Source organism: Bufo bufo, chromosome 3, assembly GCF_905171765.1.
Source record: "Bufo bufo chromosome 3, aBufBuf1.1, whole genome shotgun sequence".
Lineage (NCBI taxonomy): Eukaryota > Metazoa > Chordata > Amphibia > Anura > Bufonidae > Bufo > Bufo bufo.
Genome location: NC_053391.1, coordinates 673,799,601 through 673,818,622, shown reverse-complemented (window position 1 = coordinate 673,818,622; position 19,022 = coordinate 673,799,601). Strand labels below are relative to the sequence as shown.

At 42.4% G+C, this 19,022-nt stretch overlaps 1 protein-coding gene across 1 annotated transcript in view; it reads left to right on the top strand.

Moving 5' to 3' along the window:
• Positions 1-18,249, top strand: part of PRSS23 (serine protease 23) — a 43,208-nt gene extending 24,959 nt beyond the window's left edge. Inside the window, exon 2 of the mRNA XM_040426368.1 lies at positions 16,157-18,249. Within this exon, the coding sequence (XP_040282302.1) occupies positions 16,172-17,299 (1,128 nt within the window). The 5' untranslated portion in view covers positions 16,157-16,171 and the 3' untranslated portion in view covers positions 17,300-18,249. The remainder of the gene's footprint in view (positions 1-16,156) is intronic.
• Positions 18,250-19,022: the final 773 nt, after the last annotated feature.

Genomic DNA, 19,022 nt, shown 5'->3' with positions numbered 1-19,022 from the left:
GCCTCGGGCTCGCCACAACGGGGGCAGTCAGAGGAAGCCCTGAGTCCTCTTCTGTATAACCATATGGGTGTTACATAAATTTTGTGCAAAATATTAAATTGTACAACAGTGTGGTTAAAATTATGTGAAACCAATTTTAAACTTTCCCCTATATTCTCCCAGTTAGGAGGGCCTGCCTCTGAAAGGAGAGAAGACCAGGCTCTCTGTCCCGGAGAGTAAACATCCAAAAAAAAATTATCCATTAAGTGTCTGTAACAGTGAGATAGTTTAATTCTCGTGACAATTTTCTTACAAATTAAGTCCTGTAAAAATACAGAAGTATCTATAATAAAAAGGTGACTATTCAAAGTATTAGAAAGTGCTGACCTCAGTTGGAAATATGCATACCAAGCCACCTCGCCTAAATTTGCCCTTAGTTCCATAAGGGGCAAAATTTGTCCTCCACTAACTACTTGATGTAAGTATTGCACATTTTTGGTCCTCCAGTACTGGCGGCAACTTAAGTCTTTTGAATTAAGAAGTTTTTGGTTATGCCATAATGGGGTGCAAATAAGCGATGCCTTAACTCCACACCAGCTCCTTATGGCCGACCAAGTCTTTATAGCCATTCTGCAGAACAGTGTAAACCCTCTAATTGAATTTGACAAATAATCAGATTCCAGTACGGTAAAAAAATCGGAAAAACCTGCATCTTTCACCACTTTACTGCAGAAGGGGCTATTTTCCCAATCATTAAAAAGGCAGAGTTGGGAGGCCACAAAGTAGCCCCTAAAATAGGGGAGGTTAAGACCTCCCCGATTGTAGGGCATAGAAAAATAGAGTGCCTTCAATCTCACGCGCTTCCTCCCCCATAATAAATCATTGAGCACCCGCTCTATCAATCTAAAGTGTTTATCTGTAATCCATATAGGCGAGTTGCGCAAGACATAAAGAACCTGGGGAAGCACTACCATTTTTATTATTGAAATTCTATCCGCTCTTGCTAGAAGAATTTTTTGCCATATCTTAATTTTTGCTCTTAGCTTTACTAACAAAGGAATTAGGTTAAGTTGTAAATATTCTTGAAGTTTAGCAGAAACTGTTATCCCCAGGTACTTTATTGAATCAGAGATCGTTACCTGATTATTAAATTCGCCTCGCAACTCATCTATAGGAAGAAGGACGGTCTTATCCCAGTTGATCTCAAGTCCAGATAACTCGGAGAAGTGGCCAACCAAGTCCATTATACGAGGAAGAGTCGTATCTGTTTGATGGATGAAAACCAGGATATCATCTGCGTAAAGAGATACGCGGTCATGCTGCCCCATTATGCCAAAACCAACCACCTCCGAGTCCTGTCTTATCAAAGCCGCTAAAGGTTCAATATAAATATTAAATAAAAAGGGGGAAAGGGGACAGCCTTGACGGGTACCTCTTCCCAAAGTGAAACTCTCTGTCGTCGAATCATTGATCCTGATCCTGGCAACTGGGGAATTGTAAAGTAGCTGGACCATCGCCATAAATCTTGGGCCAAAGCCCATTCTTTTCATTACCTCCCAGAGAAAAATCCACTCCACCCTGTCGAAGGCTTTAGTAGCGTCCAACGACAGGATGGAGCGGGCACCACGCCCTGGGGACTGAATATTCATAAATAGCCTATGCAGATTGTGATGAGTACCCCTATTTGGCATAAAGCCATTTTGATCTGGGTGAATAATCGTGGGCATAACCCGCGAAAGCCTCCTAGCCAGAACTTTTGATAGTAACTTAACATCGGTATTTAATAATGATATTGGTCTGTAGGAGCTCAGTTCTGCCGGGTCTTTGTCCTTTTTTAGAATTAAAACAATAAGAGCCTCCATCATAGAGTGTGGTAGTCTCCCTCCCTGTGTTGCCTGGGAGAAAACCTCTAGCAACTGAGGGAGGATGACATCACTATACTTGCGATAGACCTCGTATGGAAGGCCATCCACTCCTGGCGATGAGTTCCCCGAGACAGACCCAAGGGCCTCCTGCAGCTCAACAAGAGACATCTCCTCCTCGAGACACTCCCTCTGAACTTCATTCAAAGTAGAAAACGAAATCCTCTCCAGGAAACGCATCGCCAGTTCAGCTGACAGACCAGGGGAGGATCTATATGTCTGGGCAAAGTATTGTAAAAAAGTATTCTCAATTCCCTCTAAATCTGTTATGGTTTTGCCCTCTACATTACGGATCGAAGTAATGGATAGTTTTTTCTTATCTTGTTGTGAAATAATTCTAGCTAAAAGTTTCCCCGGGCGTCCAGACTCGATGAAGTAATTAAGCCCCTTAAAAAATACCCTGTGGTTTGCTTTCTCTGTTACATATTTCTCCAGAGAGCAGCTAGCCTTCTGCATCTCTTCCCTGTTGTGTTGAGTTGGATGGCTAGTATATCTCTCAGTTGTAAGTACAGCAATCTGAACCAATTCCTCCTCTTTCTTCCTAAATATTCTCTTTGCTGCGACAATCTCACTTATAAAAACCCCTCTCAAATATGCTTTCGAGGCATCCCATACTGTATTGATACTGGCGGAGGGAAGATTGACCTCCCAAAAGGAGGACATCAATAGTTTAATCGACTGCAGGTTGTCCATAATAGTAAGCCAGTATGGATTCAACTTAAATCCTAGCCCCCTAATATCCTTATTCTCCCCGCTGGAAACCTCAATCAGTACGGGTGAGTGGTCCGAAACTGTTCTTATTCCGTATCGCATCTTGCAGATATTACTCAAGTTGCTCTCATTGGTGAGTGCTAAATCGATCCTAGACATTGCTCTACCCCCCCTGCTGACACAAGAATATACTCTCTTTCCACCGCCAAGATATTCCCATATATCCACCACTCCAACCTCTAAACAAAATTGAGACAGCGGGGAATTACAGAAATTCCTCCCCCTTTCTGCATCTATTGAAAATCTATCTTTATTAGGGTCAAGGACCGCATTGAAATCCCCCATCAGGATTAAGCGGCATTCTGGTCTTTTTTCAAAAAATAGCATTAGTTGAAGCAGTGGGTACATTGAGAATGGCGGAGGTATATAAAAAAAGGCAAGAATATAGCTGTCGCCATGCAGCTTACCATGCAAGAAGATAAATCTACCCTGAGCATCTATGTAGGATTTTATAAGGGTGAAATCTATGGAGTTATGAATCAGAACCGAAATACCCCTAGAGGAGCCAGTAAAGGTGGAGTGATACGATTGGGACTGCCATCCCGTTGTCAGACGGAACAAGGTTTCTTTAGTTAAATGGGTTTCTACTATACAAATAATTGCTGGAAGATATCTTTTTAATGCATCCATGATCGCTTGCCTTTTAACTCTTTCCCCAAGTCCTCTGACATTCCAAGCTACTATTCTAGTGGACATCGCTCACCGAAAAGAAAAAAAAGAAAAGAAAAAAAAAAAAAAAAAACATTCCTGCAAGGTGGGTACCCCTCCCCCCCCCCATCTATTGATCCGCCCGAACTACTCAGCGAACCTCTAACCACCGGCCGTTCTCCCCCAGCCTGGCCCCCCCCCTTCCATCCCTCCGATCATAGTAGTACACAATTTCAAATGCCTATTTGATCCATCCAGTCTGATGCCTGTTGTGGTGTCTCAAAAAAAAGAGAGGTCCCATTGTGAATTACTCTTAATTTCACAGGATACTGTAGGGAATATTTAATCTCCTTAGCCGCCAAGCGTTTCTTTATCTCTATAAAGCTTTTCCTTTTTTCCTGGGTCTGCCGCGCAAAGTCAGGAAAAAAGAGCAGATTAGTGCCCTGGTATTCAATAGGTGTACATTCTCTTGCTCTTTTCAGGATCATATCTCTATCCGCGGATAGTAGTAATTTGATTAACACTGCACGCGGCGGTCTCCCCGGAATCAATTTCCCTCCTGGAATTCGGTGGGCTCTTTCTATTTGAAACATAGAAGAGAAATTATCGCTGCCGAGACTATGCATAATCACATCTTTAAGTTGTTCCTCCAGCTGTCGGCCTTCCACTCCTTCTGGGAAACCAATTATGCGGACATTGTTGCGCCTTGACCTATTTTCTAAGTCCTCTAGTTTGTTTTGAAGTGCTTGATTTTCTGAGGCTAGAAGCAGAGTTTTAGATTTTAACGTATCCATGTCCGTTTGCAAAAAGTCGACAGTTTTTTCCACACTAAGGACTCGGTCCCGGATCTTTACTAGGTCTTCTCTTATTAATGAAATATCGCTCTGCACTGACCCCAATTGGGTGGACATTTCTTGCACTAAAGTGCCATTATTTTCCACAGCGCATAGGATTTTGTCCAAGACAGATGGGTCGTATTCAGTTCGCATTTGTGCAGAGAGACAGTCCTCGCCTGCCTCCTGGTCTGCCCCCTCCAGTCCATCCTCAGAAAGTTCATCATTTTGGGAAGTTTTAGCGAATTTTTTCAGTTTGGCAGGGGGTTTAGTTTTGGCTAGGTTCTTTTCATTTGAAAAGGGCGATTTCAGAAACTTGTCGATTTTGTTCTCTGGGGTCTTAGTCCCAGACTTAATTGAAGAGGAATCAACTGAGCGTCGCTTTGGGGGCATTCTCCCCAATTCCCCCCCCCCCTAACCTTCTGCTTAAGTTTCTGCTTTAGTCTTCCTTTCCCTTCTCCCCCTACCAGGTTTTCATTTTTATTTTATTTTTATATATATTTTCTTTCACCTATTAACCCTTTTTTCTGTCTCTTCTTTCCCTTTTTTTCCCCCTTTTTTTTTTTTTTCCTTTTTTTTCTTCCCTTTGTGCCCTCTTTTCCCACTTTTCCTTTCTCACCCTGTCTCCTCCTTGCCCCCTTTTCCCCAGACGGCACAAGATTTCAACATAAACAAAACTATGCCCTCTTCACAGCAATATACACTGCTATCCCTCTTGCAGCAATATAGCAGAAAAATCCACAGTACGGCAGGTATAGAATAACTGAATGGAAATGCTATTCTCACGTGTCCGGAGGCCTAATCCCGAAGCACGCCGTGACTGTGGCGGTGCAGTGGCGAAGTAAAGGGGAGACAGCCGAGGTATCCAACAGTTGAGATATCCAACAGGGCGGCAGTCCGGTAGCAGGCAGGAGCAGGAGCGGCAAGGTGGAATCAGGCGGTCCAGTGGCAAGAAGAGCAGGAGGCAGCAGATGGAGCCAGCAGCCAGGCAAGACCAATCGATCGGAGCCGGGGAGACAGAGCCGAACGACAGCACGCAGACAGAGCATTTGGTTTTTAGTTGAAAAGTTTTTAGTGCCCTCAATATATATATATTATGCCCCCCATAGTGCCCCCAGTATAAATAATGCACCCCCTTGTATGCCCAGTAGTTATAATGGCCCCCAGTATAGATATTACACCCAAGTTGTCCCCCCATATTGTCACGGATGGTGTTGCAGAAAGCTGGAACTTATAAATAAACATCCGACTGGCTTGATCCCAAACTAAGGAGCATATGGGTGAGCCCTATAAAACCCCTAGAGCTCTCCCTGACTGCTATGCCCATGCAAAGATCTTTATGGTAGACGATTGCATGTCCACGTACCTAATACTATGTGACACCTGAAAACCCTATAATAGTCAGGGGACACGACCACCGGCTCCCTGCACTTAATACAGACGGAGTCAGGGTCACCTAGAATCAAGCCAGCAAGGAAACACAAATAAAGGAAAAAGACTTATCTTGAGGAATCAGCAGCAGCAGCCTCCAGCAGTAACACAATACAGGAAGTAGTATAAACCGCAAAGTGAGGCAGTATGGGATGGAATATAAAGAGAGGCAATTAGTGTAAATAGGTGACAGCTGGGAGAAGGAAAGGAGAGGACAAAGTGAAACCAAAACAAAGAACATCATGCAAGAGGTAGAGAAGAACGTCTGCCAGACTTTCTCAGGGAGCTGGCGGTGACACATATATATTGCCTCTGCCTTTCCCCCACCCCCACTTGCACACCCATTAGTTATGGTTCCCCCCAGTTGTGCCCCAGTATAGATATTACACCCCAGTTGTGCCCCCTTATATAATGCCACTGCCTTTCCCCCACTTGGACATGATGGAAAACTCGCTTCACACTGGAGGCTGCAGATGCTCCCAGTGTCGTGACATCACATGAGCCGTCACAGCACTGGGAGCACAGGTCCATCGAGAGAAAATGAATGAGATGAGAATGTTATTTTATTTTGTCAACCCCTGAAAGGCCCTTTTTCAAAGTGTAGCCATTTTTAACAGCTGTTAGATGGGTGCATGCCTGTCTAAATGACTGTTAAAAATGGGCCCACTGATTTCAGTGGGGTCTGTCTAGCCGTGAAAAGAGCCCAAAATAGGACATGTCGTATATTTTGATGGCTGTTAAAAAAAACGGCCATTTGAAAAGCCCTATAGACACCAATTTTTCCCATTCGTGTGCATGTAGCCTTAAAGGGATTGCCAGGATTAGAAAAAACATTTTGAAATAAGCTAAGTTAATTCTGGGGGCTACCCTGTTTAGGACCCTCATTTATTGTCCAGAGTGGAGAGCAGCTAGGAATAGTGTCTCTCTCGGGTGGACGCACCATGTCCATGCATTACACAGACAGACCACTGATTTCAATGAAAAATGCGCAATACCTCGCTTAACCTGCGGAGGCTCTGCAGGGAAATTGGATAGATGCTGCTGAGTTCCCCTCACAGATCACAACTGATAGCTGGGTGGTATCCAACAGCAGGACAACCTGTGATAATGCCTACCTCCCAATATTGCTGATGAGAGCCAGCCCAAAAAAATAAATATCTAGATTTCCAGCTATACTACATACTTGCCTCACGAGAGAATAAGGCAGCAGTATACATGCTCGACCTGCCACTTCATTCATAAGGGCACACAGGGCCCCCAGTCTCGTGATCGGTCATGGTCCCAGTGGTGGACCCATACCAGTCGCTGCCAACAGCTGATCAGTGGTGGTGTGAGGTTGTCATACCTCCACCAAATCTCATATTGATGACCTATCCTATGGATAGGTCAGCAATATCTTAGTCCCGGAAAACCCTTTTTTAGAAAAAGTCCTGAAATATTGCACATTGGTCGATGGTTCCTCCTAAACGGCTGTCATTGATATGTCACAGCTCGTTATCATCACAGGCAAGATTACAGTGACTTATAAAACCTCTATAATAAAGATTCAGGCAGACAAAACAGAATGCACCATTGACGATAGGTGATGAGATATCCCAGCTTCTCTTCCCCCTCCCTGCACAATGACCTCTTCACGTGTCCCAGAGCATGAACCACTCATAGAAGTCAGTCATTCCTCTATATCCAGGTGCCTGATATAAAATAAACCTCTGGACAAGTACCTTGGGTAAGATATAAATATGAAAAGAAAAAAAGAGAAGAAAAAAACATACAATCGGAAAATAAAAACAGATTCAAAAACATGGCGTGATTCGGTAATAAAAATTTGGGGTAAACATATACAACAAGTACTAGTAATCTCCAATCGGTGGCACTCGAGCTGTTAGGCTTCTTTCACACGAGTGAGTTTTCAGCGCGGGTGCAATGCGTGACGTGAACGCATAGCACCTGCACTGAATCCTGACCCATAAATTTTTTTCACGCATCAGTTCTGCGTTGCATGAAAAACGCATCATCTTCTATATTCTGCGTTTTTCACGCAGCCCTGGCCCCATAGAAGTGAATGGGGCTTCAGTGAAAAACGCATTGCATCCATAAGCGAGTGCGGATGAGATGCGTTTTTCACTGATGGTTGCTAGGAGATGTTGTTTGTAAACCTTCCGTTTTTTATCACTCGCGTGAAAAACGCATCAAAACGCATTGCATCCGCGCGGAAAAAAAAACTGAACAACTGAACGCAATCGCAGACAAAACTGACTGAACTTGCTTGCAAAATGGTGCGAGTTTCCCTGAACGTATCCAGATCTAATCCATCACGCTCGTGTGAAAGAGGCCTTACAGAACTACAACTCCCAGCATACGCTGACAGCCAGCAGTGGTCAGAGCATCCTGGGAGTTGTGGTTCTAGACCAGCTTGAGAGCCTCCAGCTGGAGACCACTGTCTGATGTGATTCTGGCTGGGGTTGACCTGTGTTGTAATGCTTATATCTAATATACCGCTGCGTCTACGGGTCCAGAGTCCATCTTAGGACTTAGTGCAGACCATCTGTTCTGCCGGTGAAGCCTGGATGACTTTGTGTAACTCTGCAGGAAGGACAAGACAATTGTGTCCAGCAGAAAAGGCAACAAGTCAGAGAAATGATTCGATGCGCTCTGGAGTCGAGGGAAATTCCCGCCAGCAGGTTATTGTGATGCGATAAAAGAAGATCTCATTAAGATACTTTAATTGCATCGAATAGGCGTGCAGTTTACTCAGCAGCAGCATCCTATACAATGGCCACCGCAGCGCCTTCATGGAACTTACCAGCGCCTGGTCAATACAGAAAATGTGTGTACAGCAAATGCTGCGCTCCAAAGCAAACTTCAATCAGTTCCAATGATTAAATGTGAAAGCGTGCCTAAAATCTGAAAAATCGTGTATCAAGGCTAAGGTCTACAGCAACTGCTGTTCCTATATTGTATTAAACGTCTACCACAGCCACACGTTATTGTCATTAATGATATAATTGAGTAGAAAGGAAGAATATAAATAGTTTCCTAAATAATACAATTATTTTACATTTTGTATGTTCTTTCCATCATGTTGCAGGTTAGATCATCTATACGGCACCTCAAATTCGCCTTTTCCTGTGCTCATTAGTGCCCCCTGCTGAGTAATGTACTGATGATCAGAACGAGTTAGTAAGGGGATTGAAAACTTCTCTGAGCACAGTTTAAAGCTCTGGAAAGTAGCAGTTACATTATCTGTCCTGAAGCACTACAACTAATGTCTTTACCAGCACAAACTGCTATAATATTACCTCAATAATATAATTCCTATATCATACTCGCTATTGGAAAGAAAGAACACATCTTTTTATTAATTATCTCTTTGTACAACAATACAATTAATATAATACTGGTCCTATGTACAAGAGTATAACTACTATACTATAATACTGCTCCTATGTACAAGAGTATAACTGCTATAATACTGCTCCTATGTACAAGAATATAACTACTATAATACTGCTCCTATGTACAAGAATATATCTACTATAATACTGCTCCTATGTGTAAGAATATAACTACTATAATACTGCTCCTATGTACAAGAATATAACTACTATAATACTGCTCCTATGTACAAGAATATAACTACTATAATACTGCTCCTATGTAAATGAATATAACTACTATAATACTGCTCCTATGTACAAGAATATATCTACTATAATACTGCTCCTATGTGTAAGAATATAACTACTATAATACTGCTCCTATGTACAAGAATATAACTACTATAATACTGCTCCTATGTACAAGAATATAACTACTATAATACTGCTCCTATGTACAAGAATATAACTACTATAATACTGCTCCTATGTAAATGAATATAACTACTATAATACTGCTCCTATGTACAAGAATATATCTACTATAATACTGCTCCTATGTGTAAGAATATAACTACTATAATACTGCTCCTATGTACAAGAATATAACTACTATAATACTGCTCCTATGTACAAGAATATAACTACTATAATACTTCTCCTATATACAAGAATATAACTACTATAATACTGCCTCCTATGTACAAGAATATAACTACTATAATACTGCTCCTATGTGTAAGAATATAACTACTATAATACTGCTCCTATGTGTAAGAATATAACTACTATAATACTGCTCCTATGTACAAGAATATAACCACTATAATACTGCTTCTATGTACAAGAATATAACTACTATAATACTGCCTCCTATGTACAAGAATATAACTACTATAATACTGCTCCTATGTACAAGAATATAACTACTATAATACTGCCTCCTATGTACAATAATATAACTACTGTAATACTGCTCCTATGTACAAGAATATAACTACTATAATACTGCTCCTATGTACAAGAATATAACTACTGTAATACTGCTCCTATGTACAATAATATAACTACTGTAATACTGCTCCTATGTACAAGAATATAACTACTATAATACTGCTCCTATGTACAAGAATATAACCACTATAATACTGCTCCTATGTACAAGAATATAACTACTATAATACTGCTCTTATGTACAAGAATATAACTACTATAATACTGCCTCCTATATACAAGAATATAACTACTATAATACTGCTCCTTTGTACAATAATATAACTACTGTAATACTGCTCCTATGTACAATAATATAACTACTGTAATACTGCTCCTATGTACAAGAATATAACTACTATAATACTGCCTCCTATGTACAAGAATATAACTACTATAATACTGCTCCTTTGTACAAGAATATAACTACTATAATACTGCCTCCTATGTACAAGAATATAACTACTATAATAATGCCTCCTATGTACAAGAATATAACTACTATAATACTGCTCCTATGTACAAGAATATAACTACTATAATACTGCTCCTATGTACAAGAATATAACTACTATAATACTGCCTCCTATGTACAAGAATATAATTACTATAATACTGCTCCTATGTACAAGAATATAACTACTATAATACTGCTCCAATGTACAAGAATATAACTACTATAATACTGCCTCCTATGTACAAGAATATAACTACTATAATACTGCTCCTATGTACAAGAATATAACTACTATAATACTGCCTTCTATGTACAAGAATATAACTACTATAATACTACCTCCTATGTACAATGATATAACCACTAAAATAATACTATAATAGTTTGGCAGCATAGTTGGTGAATGTCTGTCAGTGCACTTTGTATAGTTCTATTCTGTGTAAAGCTCTGGAAGAATTTATCATAAATACTTGAAATTCAAGACTTGCAAACAATATTCTGCAATTATTTTTGTATGCGATATTGGTCGGAAATATGTTAGAGGAATTTCCATCCATATTTCATATGCGCTTCATTATGTTCTCGTGGGAATTGGAGTGACTCATCCAGGAATGAGGGGGCTGCAGGATAAGATTTTCCCCCTAATTTCTATGTAGGGTCACGGCTACATAGCTACATGTCTCCTGTGAGAGGTTATTGTCCTGGATAATGTATTTTCCAAAAAACACGTTCCCTGAAAATGAGAAGTGTGAGGATTGTGACTCATAGATTCCATCTGAAAAGTCTGGGCTGAAGTAATACATTTGTAGTCCGGTCCTTTAAATGCATCTACCATGCCTGCACAAGATGGCTTCAGGATAGGCCGTCAATATCAGATTGGTGGGGGTCCGACACTCCGCACCCTTGCCGATCAGCTGTTCTGCTGGAGCTCTGTTGTCAGAAGTCGTCTCTCACTGACGTGAACGGGAGTAGCGCTACAGTAACCACCTCCGTCCACTACACAATGGACGGAGCTCTGTAGTTTTGGCGCCGACTTCCGGGACTGTTATTGCAGAAAAGCCAATTGGTAGCAGTGCTGGGTGTCGGACCCTCTCCAATCAGATATTGATTGATGGCCTATCCTCAGGATAGGCCATCAATATAGAATAAGTGGACAATTCCTTGTAGATAAGCCCCACATATGTCTCTACCGAAACAGAGGTACAGTCAGGGCCGGTTTTAGACAGTGTGGCCCTGGGCAAAATTTTAAGTGGGGCCCCAAAATAAATATTGCACAAACAACACATTCACGCATAGCCTGCCTGCACTGATTGCGGATTACACATGGTTTTTCCACGCAGATTCACGTGCAGAGAAACGGCAGTGTAATACAGTACCAGCAAGGTGTATAAGATTATCTTTAGGATAGGTCATCAATATCAGATCGGCTGGCGTCCATCTTCCAGGACCCCTGCCGATCAACTGTTGGGCGTCCAGTGATGTCACTGTATATCAGTCACATGGCCTAGTTGCAGTTCAGTCCCATTCAAGTGAAAGGAGATGAGCTGCAATACCAAGCATCGCTGCTGTCTAATGTACGGCGCTGGTAACTATAAAGAGAGCGCAGTGCTCACCGGAGCTCTGGTAAGCACAGCGGCCTCTTCAACCAGCTGATCAGCAGTGGCGTCAGGAGTCGGATCCCCGCTGATCTGATACTGATGACCTATCCTGAGGATAGACCGTCCATATCAAATTCCCAGGTAAATTTTTTAACTGAATAAAACAAGAAGCAGCTTGGAAAGACAAACATATATAGTGTAACTCTCCTTTAAAAACACTTTCTACATGTCATAGTATCCACCTACCTCTTACATCCAGTGACATCTCCTGTCATGTAGACCTTCTCTTTCCTCTTCTCCTCCGTTAGACAGCCATGACAAATTCTTTCAGCCGCATCTCGTCTCTACAGAGTTTGTAACACAGACACGTTAGATTTCAAAAATTTTCCATCAACCTCCCCATCCTGGTGTCCCCACAGTGTCATCCTGCTGCCACTCCCAACACTGTGCCTGTTGTGCCCCCCAATGTCCCAGGTACTCTACTGCTGAAAAAATAGTGACCCTAATAGACATAATGGGGTCATTTATCAAACTGGTGTAAAGTAGAACTGGATTTCCAAAAGAGCTGTCAAAAATTAAAGGTGGAATCTGATTGGTTGCTATGGGCAACTAAGCCAGTTCTACTTCACACCAGTTTGATAAATTACCCCAAATGTCCCTATAGTGTCCACAGCAGCTATAATGTCCCCTAGAGTAACCCAGTAATAATACCCTATATTGTGCTCCAGGTAATAATCTCTGTATAGTGGCCCCAAAAATAATAGAATTGCCCCTACAGTGTCTTCCCAATAGCAAGACCCCCCACGCTGCCCCCATATAGTAATCCCCCATAGTAATTTGCCCCCCACACAGTAATTTACCACACATAGTAATTTCCCCCACACTGCCCCCACACAGTAGTTTCCCCACACTGTCCCCACGGAGTAATTTCCCCCACACTGCCTCCACACAGTAGTTTCTCCCACACCGCCCCCACGGAGTAATTTCCCCCACACTGCCCCCACACAGTAGTTTCTCCTACTCCGCCCCCACGGAGTAATTTCCCCCACACTGCCCCTACACAGTAGTTTCTCCACACAGTAGTTTCCCCGACACTGCCCCTACACAGTAATTGCCCCCACACGGCCCCCACTCAGTAGTTTCCCCCACATTGCCCCATATAGTAATTTTCCCTCACATAGTAATCCCTCCCATAATAATTTGCCCCCACATAGTAATCCCTCCAATAATAATTTGCCCCCATATAGTAATCCCTCCCATAATAATTTGCCCCCACACAACAATCTCACCCTAATATTTTTCCCCCACATAGTAATTTACCCCCATACTGCAATTTTTCCCCCGATGTACTGTCTCTTCACATGTCTCCCTGTGTTTCCCCCCTCCATGTCCCCCAAAGTTGGCACTTCACTGTGCTGCTTCCCAGCACAGGCATGCGCGATGACGTCATCACGCACACGCCTGCGCTGGGATTTCACTACCGCATAGACCTCAGGCCTACTAGGGGCAGGGAACTATGCACTCCCGTGCCCCGCCACAGTATGTGGGCGTTCGGTTCGGCATTGGGCCCCCCAGCAGTACTGGGCCCAGGGATGCGGACCCAAACGTCCCTATTGTAATCTGCCACTGACTTGAAGGGGGCCCCTTTGGTGATGGGGGCCCAGGGCAATTGCCCAGTTTGCCCCCTTCCCTAACGCCGACCCTGGGTACAGTTGAACCTCATGGATTTCTATGTGTGCCCTATTCTAGCTTAATACTGCTCGGACCAAATTGTGTACATTTCCAGATAAATGAAATCCCTCGACCTTCGGGGTTCTTGTTCTTGGTGCTGATATTTCTTGTTTTAACTTTCCCATTTCAAAAAGTAAAGGCTCAACCGTAATTCTTGTCCCGTGTCACGCGTAGCTACATGATAAAATGGGCCGATTAACCTCAAACCTGTAAGAAATACAGTCTAATGGGCTTTGTGCTCTGTCGGTGGGCCTTTTCTAGGAGAATGGCCTCGAGGTACGGTCATCAACAGTCTAGCAGTTTGACCCTGACTACAGGCATTTAGGTCAAAAATTCCAGAAATTTATTTTATGGTGTTCTTCAATGTATACAGACATGAAAAGATGAGGTTTGACCCTGCAGTTGGCTTGTATATAGCTATATTTATCCGAAATTACTCCAGGTACATGATCCTTCCCCTCTATAGTTTGTGTCTGTATTGCACTACCATATGCAACCTGTGAATAGGTGCGGCGCTGTTTCTGGAGTATCCATGGTTTTGTCATCCTGAATAAGCTTTTTAAGACACAGAAGTCGTGGCCCTCATTTCCGCTTGTTAAAGAAGTTATCAGGCACTATAACATCACTGGTCTACACTTAGGATAATATGTCATCAGTGTGTGGTGGCTACAGTGATGGACTGTTGCACTCCTGCTAGGGGGAAGGGGATGGGAAAGGGTGGACTGGGAACATAGAGTGGCCCTGGAAAAAAAAAACCTTAAAGTGGCCCTAAGTTGTAGGTAAGTCCAAGTTGACAGAAGGTGGGACAACACAAGTAGGCAGGGCCAACACAAACAGTACTGTAGCACAAAATACCGCCCCAGCAGAACCAAATACTACAGTGCAGCATAAAATACTGCCCTATCACCATACTGAGGACGGTGATACCAGTGAAATCAGGATGGCACCTGAGGCTGCTGGCCAGGGGCATAATAAGTACATGATGCTGCTAGCATGAATTAATGCTGAGAGTATCAGATGGTTATGTACCCACCCAATGGCAATGAGGAGAGCTCGGACGGCCCCCTAGGTTCTATGGCCAGTCTGCGCATGGGGATGGGCAAGCAGGATCATTTTTATTAGGTAGATCTTTAAAACAATGTATAGACTCTTTGAATTTTAACCTGGGACTTTACAAATAACCATGGGACCTAAATGCAAAATTGCGAATGGGACCCTACTCCACCAGCAGTGAGGTCAGAAATGCTCATGGTTACGGTACTTTGGTATCCACTTGTTGCAAGATATTTTTCCCTTAGGGTCCATTCACATGTCCGCAGTTCTGGGTCCTCATTGGACCTATTCACTTCAATGGGGTTGCAAAAGATGTGGACAGCACACCGTGTGCTGTCCGCATCCGTAGTTCTGTTCCACTGCGCCGTAAAAATGACAATACTCATAGGGCCGGCAATGTGTGGTCCACAAAATGCGTACCGCACACGGCCGGTATCTATTTTTTGCGGATCCGGACAGCAAAACACTTACGGACGTGTGAATGGACCCTTAAGCACAAGCATAATGCACATTACAGGCAAAGCAGTGTCTCTGCATACAGAATGCACAAAGTGATGTCACCATACAGGGATAATACAAACAGCAATGTCAGAGCATAAAGGTAATACACACAGTGATGTCACAGCATAGTGATAATGAACACCGTGATGTCATTATAGAGAGAGTTCACATATACATGTTACTGTTAAAGTTTTTTTTTTCTAGAATTTTTATATTGATGGCCTATCCTCAGCGGGGGTATTATGAGTCAAACCCACACCGATCTGCTGTGCGAAAAAGGCTGCGGCACTCTATAAGTGCTTTGCCCTCTTCCCAGGCCATGTGACGTCACTTTCATCAGTCACGTGGGCTAGGCACAGCTCAGTCCCATTAAACACGAATGGGACTGACCTGCAATACGAAGCACAACCACTATCCAATGGACAGCACTGTGCTTGGTAAACCGAGAGGAGGCCGTAGCACTCACCAGAGCTCTGGTAAGCACCAAGGCTTCTCAAATTGCTGATCGGTGGGGGTGCCAGGAATTGGACCCCTGCCTATATCATATTGATGACCTATCCTGAGGGTAGGCCATCAATATGAAAATTCCAGAAACCCTGTTTTTATCTGCAGAAAGTGAAAAAAGCAATGCCACAATAGAGGGACAATCCACTGTAGGACTGTATCAAGTAACTATTGGGGACCATAGCAAAACTCATCCAGTTGTCCTTCCCCTTCAATCATCCATAGTCGTCACTACAGTAACTGCACTTTACTTCTGTCACGAGGTGGGCCTCTTGTTGGGCCCCATGACAGCTTTAGATAGTACTGTTATATTTTTTTTTTATTACACTAATTGATCAAATGTTTTTTTTATTTGCAGATTGAAGAAATAGTAATGGCAGAACAGGTGTCGGCAGCTTATTTCCTCCTTTTCCTGATCTCCTGTGTGGAGTCTCATAACTCTGGTTCAAAACCAACTTGGCCAACGTACAAAGTTCCAGTGGTTCTTCCTCAGTCGACCACTGGCCTTAAGAAACCTCACTTTAATGGAGAGGCAAGGCTTGATGTACCAGGTTCCTGTGGGTCAGAATGTCACAAACAGTTCCCAATGCCTACTTTGGATGAACTGAAGGGCAACATGGCATATGAGACCTTATATTCCAACGGGAGCCGCACTTTGACCGAAGTAGGGATTTATGTTTTTCCCAACAGAGCAGACAGTGAAAGAAGCCACGGGAAGTCCCGTCGTAAAAGGCAAATCTATGGTTATGACAGCAGGTTTAATATCTACGGGAAGAACTTCTTACTTAATTATCCCTTTTCAACTTCTGTAAAGTTGTCAACCGGTTGTACTGGCACGTTGGTGGCAGAGAAACATGTCCTTACTGCCGCCCACTGCATTCATGATGGCAAAAATTATGTCAAGGGGGCACAGAAGCTCAGAGTGGGATTCTTAAAGTCTAAATTCAAAGATGGAGGTAAAGGTCTCAAGCAAACAAATTCTGGATCTAGTGAAAAAATGAAATTCCAATGGATTCGAGTAAAAAGAACCCATGTCCCAAAAGGATGGATTAGAGGTAATTCCAATGACATTGGCATGGATTATGACTATGCTTTACTAGAACTTAAAAAACCCCATAAAAGAAAATTTATGATGATCGGTGTGAGTCCAACTGGCCGACAGTTGCCTGGTGGAAGAATCCACTTCTCCGGCTTTGACAACGATAGACCAGGGAACCTAGTATATCGATTCTGTGATGTCAAGGAAGAAACCTACGACCTACTTTACCAACAGTGCGATGCCCAGCCGGGAGCCAGTGGTTCAGGAGTTTACGTCAGGATGTGGAAACGAGACAAACAGAGGTGGGAACGGAAGATTATTGGAATTTTTTCTGGGCATCAGTGGGTGGACAAAAACGGGGACAAGCAGGATTTTAATGTAGCAGTGCGTATAACACCTCTTAAATACGCCCAAATCTGCTTTTGGATCAAAGGAAATTATATTGATTGTAGGGATGAATAATGTGGTTCTACTAACCAAATTTTTAAATAAACAATTGCTCTGGGTATATGAATGGCCAACGTATGAATGTACTGTTCAGCCAATGCAACCTTTTCTTCTTCCTACCTTTGTCAATGGAGATGTGATCTTTCATCGACGTTGAAGGACAATGGGAACGTTTCAACTTCTTTCGACTAGCTTCTTTCACGCTACTAAGTCAACTGATTCTACCAGACGTGTATTGACGAATTGAGGTTTTTGTTCTTTTTGTGTCTCTCTTCGAGACCTAAGGATAGCTAATGAAGACTGTCACATAAAGTCACGTTGATTGGGGGGGGGGGGGGCTTCATTCGAAAGGCTGGATAAAAGTTGAAAAGTTTTTTGACAGTTGCCTTTCGCTCTATGATATATAGTAGACACTTTTCCCTTGCTTCATTCTAAGACTGTAAATGTGTCTCTTTTATAAATTACTATTTTCCTACTGAATTATTATCACTGCTGTAGAAAAGTCTTTTTTTTTTACTATGCATATTTGTTCCCTTAAGTAGCTTTTCATCTCAGGGTGTACAAAATATGCAGGGGGAAGCTTAAATGTATTATTAGGATGTCATTCTTCATTGAACTCATTGAGCGGTATTTTATTTAAAAAAAATATTCTTATCCAACATATTCAAAATTTGTGAAAGGGAAGAATGTTCTTGTCGGAAAAAAGTTTGAGAAAGTGTCATCAAAATCATACCGAGAACAAAAATTAAAATTTATCAACCACTATCTCGAGAAAACAGACAGTGGGCTCCATGAAAAATTATTTTTCCGATGTTGATTTTCAATGTTTTGACTTATGCCAAATATTCAAATTGAACGGGCTACCATTCTCTTCCAATATCCTCAGCAAAGGATTATTGGGATTCTGCGTCTCTCCCGACATAGAATTTTATTCACCAATGGGGGGATCGCTACATTGGGCCATATCACTAGTTAAAAAGGTTCACTGGCTAATTCTAAATTTTTTGTTTAAATGGTGTCTTCTACTTAGCTTATTTTCTTGTCTCCCATCAGAAGGGTGAAAGATATGGCAGACAGATTGGAGTGAACTATTGCCAAGGCACTCGGAAAAACGTCTGTACAGGAGAAGCTATGAAGTCATACAGTCTGTCCCTGGGTTTTCCACAATTAGAAGAACATAGCTGTCTCTTTTTTCTCCCCCTAGAAACAGCACCACTCAAGTCCACAGGTTGCATCTGGTACTGCAGCTTAGCTCTATTGAAGTGATTGGGGAAAAGTTACCATCACACACAACCAATGGACAGATATGTCTCTGTTTTTGGAAGAAGACAGACACGTTTTTCCAATCTTAGACAACCCTTTACCACTTCTGGCAAGGGAGAAGAACATTAGAGGAATCTATATAATCTTATCAAATGTAAGGCTTTTGGCTAAGAGAAGTTAATGACCCTAGGTTGTAATACCAAGTACAGCCACAATACAGTGTATGGCACTGTACTTGGTATGCTGTGAGGAAGCCAGAGAGGTGCCGCCTCTTCATACAGCTGATCGATGGGGGTGCCAGGTAATGGACACTCACGGATCGAATACTGATGACCTATCCTTAGGATAGGACATCAGTATTAAACTCTTTAATGAGGCAATTCCTATGTTATATAATATCTAGCATATTTTGTAATAAATAAAGCAGTGTGGAGTACTAGAGTGGTCATCCTGGTACCCTTGCCGATCAATCGAT